This window comes from Trichechus manatus, unplaced genomic scaffold, assembly GCF_000243295.1.
Source record: "Trichechus manatus latirostris isolate Lorelei unplaced genomic scaffold, TriManLat1.0 scaffold00094, whole genome shotgun sequence".
Lineage (NCBI taxonomy): Eukaryota > Metazoa > Chordata > Mammalia > Sirenia > Trichechidae > Trichechus > Trichechus manatus.
In genome coordinates, this window is record NW_004444030.1 from 2,641,043 (window position 1) to 2,660,003 (window position 18,961).

General features: G+C 39.2%; 1 protein-coding gene across 1 annotated transcript in view; it reads right to left on the bottom strand.

Moving 5' to 3' along the window:
- Window positions 1–18,949, bottom strand: part of GUCY1A2 (guanylate cyclase 1 soluble subunit alpha 2) — a 347,932-nt gene extending 328,983 nt beyond the window's left edge. The window contains exon 1 of the mRNA XM_004382468.1: window positions 18,577–18,949. Coding sequence (XP_004382525.1) covers window positions 18,577–18,873 — 297 coding nt within the window. The 5' untranslated portion in view covers window positions 18,874–18,949. The remainder of the gene's footprint in view (window positions 1–18,576) is intronic.
- Between the last annotated feature and the right edge of the window lie 12 nt (window positions 18,950–18,961).

Below are 18,961 nucleotides of genomic sequence, written 5' to 3' on the forward strand. Positions count from 1 at the left end.
GGTGGTAATATTTTTATTGACCCATATTTGAAAGTAACTTACTAGTATATATTTTTTGAAAAATCATGTCATCTCTAGGTGTAAGCTGCAGTAAAAGACTTCTTCCAATTACTTGCTCAATGGAATTGTTAATCTCTGTCATTGCAGTCATCAGTAATGCCATTAAGATTCTATATTCCATCTCCATAATCCAAATAATTGGATAGCTGTGTTAACTAGGTGTTTGAGACCTAGATTATCTAGGTTTTTTTCAATAGTCACGAAGGCTAGACTGATGGTGGCAAGTTATATTTAAAAGTTAATTTAATTCTGATTCTTACATCTGCTCCCCACCCTCACCCCACCACCACACCCAGCATCCCAAGAATGCACCTGAATAAGGACAGAAGGTGCCCATGCTTAGAGGATCAACAGGCAACAGCCTCATATATCACATTTCAGTTAACTCCTTGCAAGCTGCAGACACATCCCATCCCATCCCATTCTGCTTCAGCAGGGAAGTTAGGTTTGTACTCTGCAAACACACTTTTAGAGAAAGAATCTTAATTCAGAACAAAAGGAAAGATGGGTTTTCTTTGAAATGTGTTTACAATGGCACATAAAGTTTGCACAAAAGAAAAAAAAAGAGAGACTTTACAGCTTGCAAACACTGTCAGGTCCACAAAGCATTTATTGATCTTAATATCAGGTGGAAACAATAAATCTCTCTTCTCTAGCATCCACACTAGAAAGAAACGCCCTCATATCTGTCTGAGGCTTCAAATGGAATTACAATAGTCTGTAGCTAAGATTTACTCTTTTTTTTCAGTCTCGGTTCCATTACAACACAATCATCCCATCATTCTCACTCCTTACAACAAATGTCTTTGGAGGCAAATTCTTTTGTTAAGGAGGTAAAAGACATTTTTATTACTTGTGGCAAATTTTTAAAAGACACAATGAAAGCAATTATGCCTACTCTAGATTTCCATCAAATGTTTTTTTTTTTTTTTAATTCAGAATCCAATGACAGCCATTTTTCTTCTGCCCTGTATCATCAAAAATTGTTATTCAAAATGCTATCAAAATAAACTCAGGTTTATATATGTAAATGCTATAACAAAAACACAATTTGTAAGAATCTCTGCATCCTTTCCTTTCTGGAAAACAAACAAACACCTTAAATTAAAAAATCAAAGATTTAGTGAGACAATATTCAAAAATCATGACATCTCTCATACACAAACCAATCATGCAAGGGAAAAAAAATGAAATTGGAAAAATGTTGACAGACTCAGAATGACCTTGCATTGAGGTGGACAGGCATTTAAAAGAGGTACTTTTTCCTTTGTTGGGGACTCAGAAACTTACTGAATTAAGATTAAAGACTTCTCACTAGTGTAGTGACAGGTTCTCCTTAAATTTACTGTTGGGATAATGTGAATTTTTCTTCCAAAACTCTTGCTTTCCCTTAGGAAGACTTTATACAACAAAGAAGTTGGAAGAAAGAAAAAAATGTTTCTGAAATTTCATTCCTGAAATGTTCACAACAGAAAATTGGGGTTGGGGGATTAAAAGTATTTTCCTCAAATAACTGAGACATCTCAAATTCTGGCACAGAAGAAGCCAACAATAAATATCTATTGGGTGAACGAGTGATGATTTTTTTTAATCTAGTTAGATTATGTAGAAAAAAATTGTTATTTCCTCCTAGTATATAATGTACTTTGACTGGTGTCATAAATTCTAAGAGTATTCAAGGAAAATCCATAACACTATTTATATTTAACTCTGCAGATGACTAAAGCCATTTTCTGCTCTTTAGATCTTGTCTTCTGGCTCAGAACATAGAAAAGTCAAGCATGCATACTGCATATATAGTAAATATATGATGAAGGAATAAAAACTAAAATAAAAGGATGTAATAATCACATTTCTACACTCGGTTTTGTCTATTTTGCTTTTGCTATTGTTGATTTCATTTTTCTAAAGCATATTTATATTTATTATCTTATTTGGTCCTTACAACATTTGTGCGGTATAGTTAGAATAAATATCTTTATATGCACTCTAAATTTATTCACATAACAAATATGTATTGAGCAACTACTACATATCAGGTACATAGTAGATACTGGGGATCTGCAGTGTATAAAACAAACAAAAATCTTGCTTGATGAAATTGAGAAAAATTCACCCAGAAAAGGAAAGGAAGAGGGCCAAGAAGCTACTGTTGCTTTCTATGTCCTGCTTGGCCTTATTTTACCTTCCACACCACTTATCTTTCGACTGTATAAAATATATCCAATATAACCACAAATATATCCAATATAACCAATATAACTTCAAGAGTTCCTTCCATTAGTGACCTTCCCACAAGTGTCAAAGAGAGTACAACAACAAAGTCATATCAGACCTGGACAGGCTAAGAACAAAGGTTATGTCCAAAAAAAACAGAAAGAAATATCAAAATGCATTTAAAACTGAAAGACAACAAGCCAACACAAGCACAAATCAAAAAATAGCTCCCTCCACATGGTGTTCAATTTATAAAGTCCTACCTTTAGAAGGATAAGGGAAAATGTAGTCTAAAACTCTTGATAAGACAATCCAAAAGTTAGCTAAGCAGTGGAATATACAAATGAAAAATTGTACACTTTATCAGTTGAGCATAAAATTGTTGCATGTTTTTAGGTGCCGTCGACTCAGTTCCAACTCACAGAGACCCTACGTACAACAGAACGAAACACAGCCGAGTCCTGCACCATCCTCACAGTCGTTGCTATGTTTGAGCCCATTGTTGCAGCCACTGTATCAATCCATCTCACTGAGGGTCTTCCTCTTTTTCACTGACCCTCTACTTTACCAAGCATGATGTCCTTCTCCAGGGACTGGCCCCTCCTGATAACATGTCCAAAGTACATGATTGTGGGCACTGATTGTGGACCCAAGTAAAATGAAATCCTTGACAACTTCAATATTTAAAATAACTGAAGTATAAAATTATACTTCAGTATAAAATTACTGAAGTATAAAATTACTGAAGGATAAATTAGTGACATTTCAGGCCTACTTTGACATGCATGGTCATGCAGCTAACTTCGAGAAGATACACCTGGAGAACTGTAAACAGTATGAGAATCTGAATTTGACAGTCATTAGAAACATATAATTACTGACCGGTGGCTGAGTTACAGTAATAAAATTGAGACAAGAGTATAATAAATTAGGTCTAAATAAAACCAAAATCTGACCAGTGCTTTTGCATTATACTCTTCCTGTGCCACATTCCATTCCCTTTGGGTATAAAAGTGTTATTACTCCTGGAAAGGAAGTTGGAGAACTCCTCTCGATTGACACGATCCTTTCCCAAATCCTATCTACCTCAACCACCTCCAGCACTTCTGACTCCTCAGTTGCCTTCAAACATGAGTCTTCACCTCTTTAATAAACTTTGGTTTGGCCCCACAGCTCTTGCCAACTATCTCTCTCTCTCTTTCATTTTATTGCCACATGTCTTGGATGAGAGGTTTATGCCAATGATATCCTTTGCTTACTTATCATATATCACTTCTTTAGACCTTGTAAATAAGCTTCTCTTTCTGATGCATGACTGACATCACTTTTCCAAGTCCACCAGGACAACCTTACTCATATGGGGTTCAAAACCATCATCTTTAAACTCTCCTTTTTTTAATAAATGCCAACCACTGTGGCTCTTTCTCTCAGCTGCTCCTCAACTACCTCCCACTCCCACACAAAAAAAGTACCCAAACTAACTTCTGGTGCCAATATTCTACTGGTTCTTTTTGTATTGCTCCTCAGTTCTCTGTTGTTCTTATTTTTTTCTCTTTCACTCAGAGAGCTTATCAATTCTCATGGCATTAACTATCAACTCCCAAGTCACCATCTTCAGCCATGACCTCTCTCTCAAGCTCCAATCCAAAATCCTCAATGGCCTGTTTATTGAGTCGACTACTTACCACAGGACAGCACTGAGCTGCGGCTAGTGATTTAGTAATCTAAATCAAAAACCCACTGCCGTCGAGTCGACTCAGACTCATAGCAATCCTATAGGACAGAGTAGAACTGCCCCATAGGGTTTCCAAGGAGCGGCTGGTGGAATGGAACTGCCAACCTTTTGGTTAGCAGCCAAGCTCTTAAACCCTGTGCCACCAGGGCACCATCAGTAATATAAAGCCCTCAAAAAACTCACAGCACAGAACCAACCATTTTCACCTAAACTTAAAAAATCATAGTCTTAATCAAGACTATCATTATATTTCTTCCAAACACCAGCTTCCCATTACTGACTTTTGCACTTTTATTAATGCCATCACCATTTTCAAACTTGCTATCACAAGTTGGGATCTCAAGGAAGCCGACTCTGAGGAGATTAGCATGCAGAAGTTTATTAGAGAATGCTCTTAGGACCAATCCTCGAGAGGGAAAAGAAGGAAGTAGGACTGGGTAAAGGGAGAAGTTGCCCTGTGTTGTAGTCTCAATGGAGGTCTCAGCTGACTCTATATGGAGTTCTGACTTCAGAATTGCCCCAAATTAGGGCAAGGGGGCCAAGCCTTTATATCTTCATTCCGATCAGTCACAAGAATGGGGCATGACCTTGGGCAAAACGGCTCTCTTCGGTCCAGAAAATACACACAGGGGACCCACAGCTAAGCGATAACTGACAACAGTACTCCTAGCATACAGGGGAATAAATTCTTCATTCCTAAAGGGGCATCTGTGCAGCACATCACAAGGTCCACCACATTCACCTATGTTTGAAATATATAATTTGTTGGAAGGAATACAGGCTTTGGAGCTAGACAGACAAGGATTTTAATCTTATCTCTACCAGTAATTATCTATAATCTTAAGCAAGCTACTCAACTTCTCTGGATCTAAATTTTCTCAGCAGATTGTTATGAAAATCCAATGATACATATTATGAAAACACTTAATAAATGATAGGCCAATAGCGGTTGCCTGACAAACGTTAATTCTCCTTCTCCCACCCCATAAGTTATCCTTAATTATTCTCTTTCATTTCCAAGTCCTAAGACTTCTTTCAAAATAACACTCATTCATTCAGTCAATGAAGATTTATTGAGAACCTACCCCTAGGCAGGACTGTTCTAGGCACTGCAAAGATCACAGGGAGCAACCTAGACAAGGTCACTGCCCTTGTGGACTTAAATTACAGTGGGGAAAGACAGGAAATTAGTAAGTAAACAGGAGATGAAAAGATAATTTCTGAAGGTGATGTACTATGATGGAAATAACAGTAATATGTGAGAGAGAATAGTTTGGTGAGGGAGGACTACTGTTTGATGAGATGACACTGAGCTAAAATGTGAAAGCAAAGAAAGGTCTAGTCATGTGGAGAATTTGTTGTTGTTAGTTGTCGTAGAGTCGGTTCTGACTCGTGACAAACCCATGTGTGCAGAGCGGAACTGCTCCATAGGATTTTTAAGGCTGTGACCTTTTGTAAGCAGATCTCCAGGCCTATCTTCTGAGGCACCCCTGGGTGTGGTCGAACTGCCAACTTTTTGACTAGTAGTTGAGTGCTTAACTGTTTGCATCACCCAGGGACTCCATGTGGAGAATTAGGGGTAAGCATTTCAGGTAAGGAGAATAGGAAAGTCATGAGGCAAGATGGCGCTTGCTTGGCACATTCAAGGACATACAGTAGAGACCTGAGTGTGGATTAGAGTATTACAAGGTGAGATCAGAGGGGTAGGCTCTTGACATTCTGTAGGCTATATATAGTAAGGCATCACCACTGCAACACTGTTGTGAGCATAGAATGACATAAAATGTGTAGAGCACTTACCACAGTGCCTTGTACAGCATAAGGGTTCAATAAATCACAACTACTATTATCACTATCATCATTATAGCTCAACTGGTCCTTTTCGCACACAGATTTTTCCTTTGTCCTTGTGTCCTCCACATCATGACAAATGAGGAAAGGTCAGGATAGGATGAGGGGCAGAGACAGAGGGAGGGGCAGAGATAGCTGTTATGCACATTATTTAGTAATTTTTAAAATGGTGATTTTACATTTTTAAATCCAAAAGGCCCATATTAAATTTCTACCTGAGTGTCTCCCTTCATGTGTGTTTAACTCATATTGAATGCATGTTGTGTGAATTAGTAAGTGCTCATTTGCTAAATAAATGCTGCCTGAATGAATGAATGTGAGGAGAAAATGAATGGGCGAATGAACAAGTAATCAGGAAGACCACGTTTGTTTTTAAGATTTATGGAAGAGGACATCACTCGTAAGCATATTAAACTTAGAGAACAGCCCTAAAATACTGTACACCCAAAAATGTTGAAAATATTTCCCATAAAAAGCATGAGAGGGCTTTTTATGGGAAACAAGAACTACAAAGAAAGGTAATATTCAGAGGTTTTGCCAAAGACTGTGGCTGGAGTTAACTAAAGGGGTCAGGAGATGCGGCTACCAATATGCAAATCAGTAGGATAACTTATAAGAAGAGGTTGGAGAAAGGCACCAAAATTTATTGAGCATTTACTGTGTTCCAAATATGTGCTAATCGTTATAATTTTAATCTTCATAATCCTATAAATTAAGTATTACCCTCATTTTATAGATAAAGGATGCCTCAAAGACACTGATCTATCCAAGAACGCACAAGATAATAGGGGTTTGTCTAACTCCAAAAGCTGTTCTTTTCCCAGAATGTAGAGAGTAAAGGAACTTAGCCAATGTTTTGGTTCCTAAGAAAGCAGCAAAGCAGCACAGTGAGGTCATTAGTAATAGTAAACACAATGTCTTCAATTCACTGTTCACATTTTATTATATATTCACTCTTGAGTGAGAGATTAGTTTATTAGATATGATTTCAGAGATGGGAAATAGAGACAGAAAAGTTATTTCCCCAAAGTCAAATGAAAACAAAAATCAAAATACAGTGTTATTGAGTTATAGCATCTGCCTGCCCCCCTCCTCACTCATCCCCATGTATACACACACAAACAGGCTTAAAGGCATTTTTCAAGAAAAACAAGGCAAGCACATTAACCAAATTATACACAGAACTCAGACGTTATCTGAAAATCCACTCATAAATGTCTCCTGTCACCTAAGAGACTCCCTGGTAGCATATGAGAAATTGAGTATGCAATTAACTCTTTCAGACCACAAGAACCATTTAGTACCTTAGTGTTTCCACATAGAGGAAATTTTCTGCTATCAACCATTTGATTACCTAAAACACTCCATTTACCGAACGTCTAAACGTCTATAGCACAGTGATAATTGAGACTCATATGATGACATGGAGACAATGAAACTCACAGGAGTACCTTTGGGATCATCAAAGACTGATCAACAAATTGAAAATAATTTAACTCTTAAGCGTATTTTATTGAATTTCACCTACACAATTACAAATTGATACAGTATATATAATAGTTCACTTAATTAGAATGTTTGTTGCACCAGAACAAAGTTTTACCTTTTCAGATAAGAAAATAAATTCTGCGCTCTCCAATACAATATGAAATGTTTTACAGCTACCCGTTACTCTAAATCCCATAAGTTCTCTCATACCCAGGAAGCTATGTATCAAGCCTGTGCCAAGGAAACTTTATTGTGTAACAACCACAGACCACAAATAATTCACTGAATGATGTAGCTGAATATCCTTCTATTTTTTAAGGGTTAGCTCTAAACTTAAAAATCTAATGTAGATACTAATCAACGGCTCAGAACAAGAGTTTCTCAAACACTAACTAGTTGCCAAGGAGCTCTGGTGGTGCAATGGTTAAGAGCTCAGCTCTTAACTGAAAGGTCAGTGGTTCGAACCCACCAGCGGCTCCGTGGGAGAAAAGACCTGGTGATCTGCTCCCATAAAGATTACAGCCTAAGAAACCCTATAGGGCAGTTATACTCCGTCATACAGGGTCGCTATGAGCCAGAATCGACTCAATGACACACGACAACAATAAATTAATTACCAGGTCACCTGAGGGGGAAAAATGGTCAGGTATTCTGAGAGTGAATCGAATTGTGAAAGAACAAAACTCGGATATATACTGAATATCTTAACATCAAATCTGCATCCAATTCAGGAAGGCTAGAAATGTCTTAGAAGATTACTATCTGTCCCCATTTGACAGTCACTCTCATTATTTCCCAAAACATAACCCTCCACTCCAACTGCTTTCCCCGAAACACCTCAATTTCAGTCCAACATAAAGGCCTTTCCATATACAATTAATACCTTCACCACTTTGTACCTCTCCAAGTCATACTTATTCTCTCAGTTTGGGCCACAAATTCATTATCTCCAATTCCAGCTGGGCCCACAAAAAATACTCAATAATACTTCCACTTGCTCCTGATAAGTTTTCTTCCCCATTCCTTAAATAAACAATTTCTAACTTTACCTTTACCGTATTTCCCAAGGATTCTATCCCTCCAGTGTTACTATTACGTCCATTAATAATTACTGTAGGACAGATGTGCTGGGTTGTAGAGAGTTCTGGTTAATGGAATAATTGGTAACACAGGATTTCTTACATACCAAAATAACAATTAAATAATAGTATGGTAGTGTTCTATAAGAGATAACATACAAACACTTATAAGTGGCAACACATATGTTCCCCCAAATAGTTGCTGCGTCTATAGGCATTTTAAGATACTAACCAAAGTTAGAGATAATTTGAGTGAAAGCTACAGATTACTGTGAAGTGCCACAAAAACAGACATAAGAGTGTCTTGAAAATCTTAAAACATTTTTTAAAATAATATCATAACTATTCTTACTCTTGTCTGTGTCTGAGAAAGTTATAAACAGAAGGACAGTTAAAATAATCAACTATAATATGGCAACACAAAATCATTGTAACCTACAGAACAGTACCAGATAAACCACAAACTACACAATGATTTATTCAGTCATTTAGCCATTATTCTAACAAACGTTTGTAGAGTACCTTTATAATTCAGGCCCTCTGCTAGGCATGGGCATACACAGATGAATAAAACATGGTTTCTCTTTCAAGGAAGTATAATAAACCAAAATAACAGTATAATACAATTAGTCCTATAGTGGAGATGTAATAAATAACTTGTTATTCTACAGGAAAAAATGCAATGAAAGGAAACAGGATAAATATCTATAAAACTATTCAGAAAAACCACCAACTTTCAATATTAAATTGGAAGGCCAATTCATAAAGAAGCATAGGTATAAAGCAAAAACGAACAGGAACATGTTTTAGAACATTTTAATTTCCTCCACTGAACACAGCAGAATCACACACAACAAATATAGGACAGTGAACAGCAAAGGAGTCAGGTGGACTTCAAGGACTTGCAGTTAAGGTAACTAGAGTTCTCTGCAAATTTCTTCAAAGGTTGGATCACCATTTATTTGAAAAGGTCAGCTAGAACTCCACCCAACTTGGCCACTGAATGAGAGAAAAACTAATTGGCTAAGGATGTAGAGATTGGCAACCACTATTATTTTTGTCATAGTTTGGTAGAAGTTGAGGGGTCGTCCTATCCAACTGTTATATGAACTGCCTACTGCTTCCTTTTTAGGAAAAAAGAAAATTTGTTCTGGCATTCAGATCCTGTTTCTTTCCTCCTTTACCTGCACAAGTCATCCCTCCAAAATGAACTAGAAGATGAAGGATTTGAGAAATGCTGTGTCAATCTCACTCTGAAAAAATGCAAAAAAATCATGGTATTATCAAATTAAAGAGTCCCTGGGTGGCGCAAATGGTTAAGTGATCAACTACTTGCCGAAAGGCTGGCAGATCTAACCCACCCAGAGGCACCTCAGAAGAAAGGCCAGGTGATCTACTTCCAAAAGTTCACAGCCTTGAAAACTCTATGGAGCATGGTTCTACTGTATACACATGGGGTCATCATGAGTTAGAACTGACTCGACAACAACTAACAACTCAACAACAATGTCAAATTGACCTTCATAACAACCCTTCTTCTCTCCTCCTCTACCATCCTCTACATTTTCAAATAGTTGTTTATTTTGAGGAAACAGGCCACAAGACACATGCCATATAGTAATGACCTGTGAACTACTGAACATAAATACAGGAGAGCAAACAAATTATCCTCAGGAAAAATGGGAAGAAAGTCCAGAAATAACCAAAGCCACAAACAGTGAAACCTCAAATACCTTCTACCACAGAACCAACAAGATTATTTTGACCCCAGAAGCTATAGCCATAGGATGTGGTGATAAGAGCACTAGCTCACCACCTATGTCCCCATCCCTATGGGTACAATATTGGGCAATCCCAGGTGAATACTTGGGATATATTCATCTGCAGGGAGCTACTTCTAGGATCATTCTCTCCAAATAGCAAACAGTCTACAGAACCTTCTGAGCCTGGATCAATTATCCTCAAGGTGTGGAGCTCAGTCACCTTTAGGCACAACTTTGGAACTTTGTCTAAAATGTATAGTCCAGGTTTCTTCTTAGAGCTATTGAACCAGACTTTCTGAGGATGAGATCTAAGAATCAACATTCTAACAATTTTATTCAGGTATTTCTTACGTGCACTGAAGTTTGAGAACCACTAGCTTAAATGAGAAGGGACCAACTACTGGAGAAAGATGTCATGCTCGGTAAAGTAGAGGGTCATCAAAAAAAAGGGAGACCCTCAATGAGATGGACTTTTTACACAGTGGCTGCAACAACAGGCTCAAACAGCAATGACTGTGAGGACAGAGTGGGGCCCAGCAATGTTTCCTTCTGTCATACATAAGGTCACTATGAGTTGGAGATGACTCAATGGCACCTATCAACAACAAGCTTAAATGAAGAACTGTTTAATAAGCCTCGAATAAAGACTGTACAGGAAGTGATTTCTCACTTTTCTATCTATAAGAATGTTCACTCTTTCAATTTCCCTTGACACAACAGCCCCAGTAAATCTCTAGCCTTCAGAGATATTTTCAGCTCCCCTAGTTCCCAAATCACTCTAAGGCTGTAACTTTCAATTTCATGAGGTGCTCTGAGCTTACAGCACATAATTCTAGATCTTCAGATCCTGTCCTGAAGTGATATTCCAGGACCAAGATTATGTCATTCCATCTCCTAGCAGTACATTTTTGGCAGCCGTAGCCCACTTGCTGACAAACATTTCTCCCTCATTTGAGACAGAATTGTGCAGAAAATGTAAGCAATCCAGACTGGGAAGAGTCATTACATTTACCTAACTTCTTACAATATGAATGGGCCACTCAAAGAGTTCCAGGAGGAGGATACTCTTCCATCTGCTCTTTTTAACACAACTTAATTCTGAAGCTTTTCTTTAAATGACAGGTGTAAGCAAAATTCAAACAAATCTGCACACTTGAGTATGTCTCTTGCAGGCTGGATATAAAATTTAAATAGTCTGTTTGACAGAACCAAATATACTACGAAAACATCAAACGCAAAATAAATATTAATGTAATTGGACAATTAAGCAAGAACATTATTTGTTCATTCTAAACATTACTGAACATCCATTAGATACCAAGCACTGTGCTAAACATCAGATAAATATAAGAGTATCGAGATTAGAGTCAGAATTTAAAGAGAAGAACTTTGAATTCTAAGCTCTATCACTGGCTCATGCATCAAATGGGGGCCTGCAGAGAAAACCCAGTCAAGAGATAAACCCGTTGCCGTCGAGTCAATTCTGACTCATAGCAGCCTTACAGGGCAGAGTAGAACTGCCTCATAGGGTTTCCAAGGAGCGGCTAGTGGATTTGAACTGCCGACCTTTTGGTTAATAGCCGTAGCTTTTAACCACTGCACCACCAGGGCTCCAGTTACCAGATAGCCCTTGCAAATATTCTCACCACTTAGGTCACTTTAAGTGTTTTTTTCTTTTTTTCTTCCTAGACATGCGTGAAACCTCAAAAGGAATAATTATACTTTCTTGCTAACTGATGGTGAACAACATATATGCCTTCAAATAACACACTTACTTTGCAATCATATTCAATAAGATACGTCATTTTTTTATTTTACTTTCGGCTCCATATGATAGAGGCAGCAAGATGACACCGAGGTGAACAAAAAGAGTGTTAATGATACAGAGGGAAAAATACAAAATAGTACTCAAGCAAGCACTCTTCCCACGTCCCTCAGAGTCCTTCAAGGTAGATAAATTATATGCTGAAAAGGAAAATATAATCACTTATCACCTCTACTTATAAACTAATAATCATTGACGTCATTTCCCATTGTCAAAGTTTTTCTTTAAAATGAAGGCCTAGCAGGTAAGCTGAGAGACCAATAAGAATAGAGCATTGTACACTCACACAAAACACAAATGGCATTAGCTGGGTAACTGTTGATTTCACACCCTAAAGCTTTAAACATACATACAAATTAGTGTGATTGCAATGGATGGAGAACGCTTGAAATTCTCAGACAAATGAAACAAGCAGTTTCTCTTTTACCTATCTAAGTTTTTCCAGTTTAAACTTAATTTATGATAAAATACTTAACATTCTACAAAATACATACATATATATATATTGACTCGATAGCAACAGGTTTGGGTTTTATATATATATATATATATATACATATATATATATATATACTCATCAAAATAACCCAACCCCTACAGAGACCCTATAGGACAGAGTAGAGTAGAACTGCCCCATAGGCTTTCCAAGGAGTGGTTGGTAGATTCGAACTGCCGACCTTTTGGTTAGCAGCCAAGCTCTTAAGCACTGTGCCACCAAGGCTACATACATCCTCACAGTTTTATAGAATTTGTAAAAGTAGCTTTCATACTGTCACACAGCATTTAGTCGTCTGATGGAAATGCTGGAACCGGCAATTATAACATATGCGTGCGCACCTGAGCCAGTCACTGCCAGAGAGCCAAAAAGGGACTCCAGTTTTAACTTTTTAATGGATTGACCAGACAATGCCAGCAAAATAAAGTGCTGCTTATCACTTTTTTTAAGTATCTGACATCTGTTAACCTAGTCTATGGACTCTTTCGATAAGGTTACTATCAAATGAATTGTTGAGGGAAAAAAAGAAAATCTTTAGATCATTTGGAGACATTCAAATTTGTTTGAAATTAATGAATGTCAGCTTGAACACTTATTGGGTTTTTGGGAAATTTACAAAGAACATTGCTCCTCTTTCACAATAAATCTGTTGTTGTTAGATGCCACTGAGTCAATTTTCAACTCATAGTGACCCCATGTGACAGAGCAGAAATGCCCCCATAGGATTTTCTAGCCTGTAATCTTTATGGGAACAGCTTGCCAGGTCTTTATTGTTCCTATTTCACAAAAGAAGGAGTCCTGGTGGTGCAATGGTTAAGCGCTCAGCTGCTAACGGAAAGGTCGGAGGTTCAAACCCACCAGCCACTCCGAGGGAGAAAAGACCTGGCTATCTGCTCCCGTAAAATATTTCAGCCTAGGAAATCCTATGGAGCAATTCTACTCTTTCCTATAGGGTCGGGTCGCTATGAGTTGGAATAAACTTGATGGCACACAACATCTCACAAAAGACAGGTTCAGGGAAGGCTAAGAGAAGGTAGGGGTGGCTAGCCCACGGTCCCACACTTAGTAAGGTACTCAGCAGGGGTTTATTCAAACCTAAGTTTGTCAGACTCCAAAACCTGTTCTTTCAACTTTGTCAGGTTGTTTCTGGATTAGGGATGAAGTAGAGAAAGGTAATAGATAGCCATTAAATTCTGATTTCAGATTACAGTATCTAGTTTCTACAAATATGGAAGCATTAAACTACTGGAATACATTTTATCTAACATTCTATTGCAACGAACCTGTTGCTCAGAACTTTGTTAGCCAAAATGAGCTGCAATATTTAATTAAAATTAAATATCTAACTTCACCAATATATTCCAGTATATTTTTTATTATTTATATGCTAGTTATACTCTCATTTTCTAAGTTTTTTAAATGGCTTACACATGCCAGATAGTTCGCTTTATTATGTAATTTTAATTACATAATTTATACCCTTTCACTTTACTCTATGCACATATCAATATAATTCCCTTTCCCAAAATAATAAAACACATTTTGGGGTTTTTTTTGCCACTTGAATCCAGCCCTCCCTTCGTCTTTCCTCCCTCAATGTCCTCTCCATTTCTTGGACAATACTCCTCTTAGTAGCTTTTCATCCCCTTATGTAGGGTCGGAATCAACTAGACGGCAGTGAGTTTTTTTAATATACTGATCCTTCCAATTCTATTACTTTTCTTCCTACCATTCTGCTCTTGGTAGCCTCTGAGATATCCAAAGCCACAACAAGAGTCTTAGGGAAGCCTTTGAGTTGGTCTCCTGGAACATCTTCACTGACAGGCTGGCATTAACAAACCCAAAACGGATGTCAAAATGAGAGGGTTCTAAGCTCCTCTAATTCATAAGTATAAAATCCAAATAAATGACTTACTAAATTCACCCTTGATGTAAAATCCCCAGCTGTTACTCCATATGTGTTCCCAAGTATTAAATTATTTCAAAATAAATAACGTAACAAGTGCTTTATACATCTTCAATCAGCTCTTTAGGGTTACTTTTGTTATCATGGCTGTGCCCCACAGATTTGCAGTGGACAAAACCACCCAAAGTGCATGATAATAAAACCTCTCCTAGGTGGCGAAGTAGTTAAGAGCTCAGCTGCTAACCAAAATATTGGCAGTTCAAATCCACTAGCTGCTGACTGGACACTCAATGGGGCAGTTCTACTCTGTCCTATAGGGTAGCTATGAGTCAGAATCGACTCGACCATAACAGATTTGGTTTTTGTTTTTCGATAGTCCCAAGACAAATGGAGTTCTTATGTCTTACCTGAATAACATTTCTTTAAAATAAAGACTATAATTAAAGAAGTTACATGAGGTCAAAGACTGGGTATGTTTTGTCCAGCATTTGTATTGTTAGCGCCTTGCACAATATTTGCCACATAATAGATCTGCAAATATTTTTAAATAATTAGGTGGATTAAACAGTATTTTTTAATGTCACCATTTCAAAAAGTAATCTCCCTTCCTCAAAAGTTTTAAAACTCTTATATACCTTGTTTTTCTTTCATATGTCATTATGACAGTTTGCTGAAACTCTGACAACGCATGTTTCATATAATCTCAGAACAGAAAAGCACCCTAGTTTATGACACTCAACATTCTCACCTTACAAATGAGAAGGATCCTAGAGAATTAAACTAATGTAACCAAGGACATACAAGTATTCAGTGCCCCAGACTGAATCAGAACCAGGCCTCCTGAATTCTGGTATTGGTTCAATTGCACTAATTCAATTTACTTCTATGATATAAAATATTAGAATCCTTATAACCAACACTAATGCATCTAAAAACGACTGTTATTGTTGTGTGCCATCGAGTCACTCACAACTCATAGCGACCCTATAGGACAGAGCAGAACGCCCCCATAAGGTTTCCAAGGCTGTAATCTTTGCAGAAGCAGATTGCCACATCTTTCTCCCTCGGAGTTTGTATGTTTCATGGGTCAAATAACTAGATTAATTACTTGGCAACATATTACTATTTATTAAATATATTTCCATTTTCCTTCTTGCAAATTATTCTAAAAAAAAAAAAAAAAAGAACAAATCCTAAGTGATTGCCACAACAATCCATGATGGAACCACTAAGAAGACAGAAGCTTTCATATCAAGTACAGCTTCTCCTCAAGGATACTGTGACAGAGTGCAAGGAAGCTGACAACACTCAGAACAAGAAGCTCCCATCTAAGAATGCTTTGGTAATGGTTGTTTAGAAGGTTAAAAAAAAAGCTGTCCAGCCCGAAAATGCGAGAGAATAAACAGGATATAATCTTTTGCCATAGGTGTTTTCAGAGAGATTTAGAATCCTGACAATGTAGAAGAATGAATCTGCTGGATCTTGCTGAGGCTGTGTTCCTTCTAGTTTGCCAAATACAAGCAAATGGGGGTGGGGATCACAGAGAAAAAAGTCACTGCTTCGAAATCTAATTCTCTGTTTTCTTTGTGTCACTATGTCTACTGGTGACATGAGTGGCCAATGAGAATCTATTTAAACATGCATTATGATATGGAAAACATTTGTACTATATTCCCCTGTATGTTCCCCGTATTTCACCTGACAGACTCTTCAAAATAGAAAAAAACCGGGGCATGTAAAGTACATGGTAGCTGTTGCATGTATTTGATCATTGCAATTATTTTGAATTTTTTTACTCTGGAAATTATTAATTGGTACAAGTTTCTGATCTACCAAAAAGTCCAGGTCATTTGAATGTTATTTATAAAGGTATCAGTCTCTTAGTCTGCAGTAAAAGAGCCCTGGTGGCGCAATGGTTAAGCACTTGGCTGCTAATCAAAAGGCTGGAGGTTGGGACAAACCCACCAGCCGCTCCGCCGGAGAAAGATGTGGCAGTCTGCTACCATAAAAATTACAGCCTTGGAAACCCTATGGGGCAGTCCTACTCTGTCCTATTGTGTCGCTATGAGTCAGAATCAACTTGAAGGCAATGGATTTTTTTTTCTTTTTTTGTATTCTGTAGTAAATGCCTGCGTTCAGCTTATTTGCTCTACTTCTCATGTAATTTGTTGAAATTAGTCATAAGTTAAATTGGTATGACCAGAGGCACCACCGTTACTTTTTACAAATTTGTAAATTCTAATTCTTAGGCAAAAACAAAACTTCAGGATTACTTTAAAAATTCCAAAAAACCTAATTATCATCTTTAGTAAAATCACTGTATCAAATCTGAAACAAAGATACTGAAGGAGGAGCCTCACTGGCATAGTGGTTAAGAGCTCAGCTGCCAAACAAAAGGTCAGCAGTTCAAATCCACCTGCCACTCCTTGGAAACCCTACGGGGCAGTTCTACCCTGTCCTACAGGGTCGCTATGAGTCAGAGCTGACTTGACGGCACCTAAGAACAACAACATACTGAAGGATTATATTATTGCACAAATGCTGCTTTAGGTACAGACACAAAACTACAACTGCACAAAGGTACTGGAATCCTTTTACAAAGGCTTATGTTCAACAATTTGCAACAGCAATAGCTCCTAAGATTATGCTTCCTGGGAAATATTTGCAGTGAAGAAAAGCAAACAGTAGTCAACCAATCCTGACGTTTGTTTCCTAGATTATCAATGAAAGAAGTGGAAGGAAGGTAAATCAAAGGGAAAAACACACAAGAAGAGGAAGATGATCCAAAGAGCAGTTTCACTAGTCAAGAAAAGGTCATTCTCCATTAATGCAAGGGCCACAAGGGCATTTTAGGACTGCCTGGTACTAAACAGCATCCTTCAGGATCCCACTCCTCTTCCGACCCTCCTACCGTAAGCAAGAGTAGTTTTAAAGGGAAAACACAAGAGTAGTCAAACAAGATAAATGTTTAGATTTATTCTGGTAACTCTGAGGAAGTAAAAGCCTCAGGGTAGGCAGGTTAGAGTGCTGTCAGGAGTTAAAGTCCTTGGATCCAACCAAGGTTAGGGTGAGGATAAGTGGAGGATGGAGGTCTTACACTGAACAGAGAAAAGGAAGGGTGCAGGCGGGCAACATTTCCTTCTCCTTCCGATTCTGTTTACACTGGAGTGGATTCCTTCAAAACTGAGCTCACCCAGACAGGGAAAGGCTGGAACAGAGGTCTGGCATCCTGTAAACGGTACAAGTCAAGGGTTGCTGAAAATGTCTAAGCAGAAATGAGGCAGTAGTGTTGTGGAAGGATGCCTAGAACCAGAGAGAGTCTGGTGTTCACCTGGAATTGCTGATACAGACATGCCTCAATGAGCACAAGTTTCAAGAGGTCTAGGAAGTCATGTATTCATTCACCAAATATTTGTGAAAGGAAGGCACAGAAAAATGAGGGAAGGGAGCATGAAGGATGAAGTATGGGTGCAGGAAGTACCAGAGAGACTTTCAATTTATACAGAGAAGAAGGTTTGGCCAATAAATGCCCAGTGAGTAAGACAAAAAGCTATGGGGTGGAGAGAAAAAGAGAGATTAGAGGTTTCTTCAATAGAAGGCAACTCAGAAAAGTATCTGACAGAGAGCTCCTGAAGATTTGAGAAAAGGGATGCAACACTTAATGCATACAGCCTGTGGGATTCAGAGATGCCAGAGAAGGTCATGCTAAGACCAAAAGAGTGTGGGAAAAAAGAGAGGAAGGGTTTCCCGGAAGAGGCTAGGGCTCCTTTGGGATGCTGGAGAAGAGATGCAAGACATGTAAATGGAAACTGCGGAACAGAGGCTGGGAAAGTTTGGCAGAAAGAAAACAGGTGGGTGTAAAGGTGCACTAGGGGCTGAAAGGGGTGACAGTGAGGAAGATAGCTTAAAGCTGGAGGTGGGCAGGCAGGCCCTTGAATCAGGAGACCCCAAAGAGTGAAGACCTATTCCTTTCCCGTTCCGTAATCCCCCTTCCGCCAGACCCTAGAGGTTCGGGTCTCGCCCGGGGCCGCCAGGAACCCTAGGCCGGGCGGGGCGAGGCCGGGCCGCCCCCCAGCGGTGGGCTCGCCCCGCGCCAACTTTCCCCATCCCGGTGCTCTCCCCAGGAGCGCGGGCCCTCCTTACGCCCCCTGCTCACCGAGGGCGCCGTAAGGCGACTGATGCTCTCGCCCAGCGAGTCCAGGTTGACCCGCCTCCGGCGCTGCGCCCTCCTAGCCCCGGCCGTGGTGGCGGCGGCGGCGGCGGCGGCGGCAGCGGAGGCGGCCGGGGCCGGGTTGGCGACGGCTGCACTGGGCTCCGGCGGCCCGGGAGGGCTCCGGCTGCCATTCCAGCAGAGCCTAGACAGGGGACACTCCCCCTCCTCCTCCGGACTGGTCTCCAGGTAGTCGGAGCCCAGCGAGCTGAAGGACTCGGACGAAATCTTCCTCCGAGACATGCTGCTGGCGGCGCTGCGGCGGCCGACGCGGGCGGCGGCGGGGACACGGGCGGCAGCGGCGGCTGTAGCGGGACCGGCGAGCAGCGGC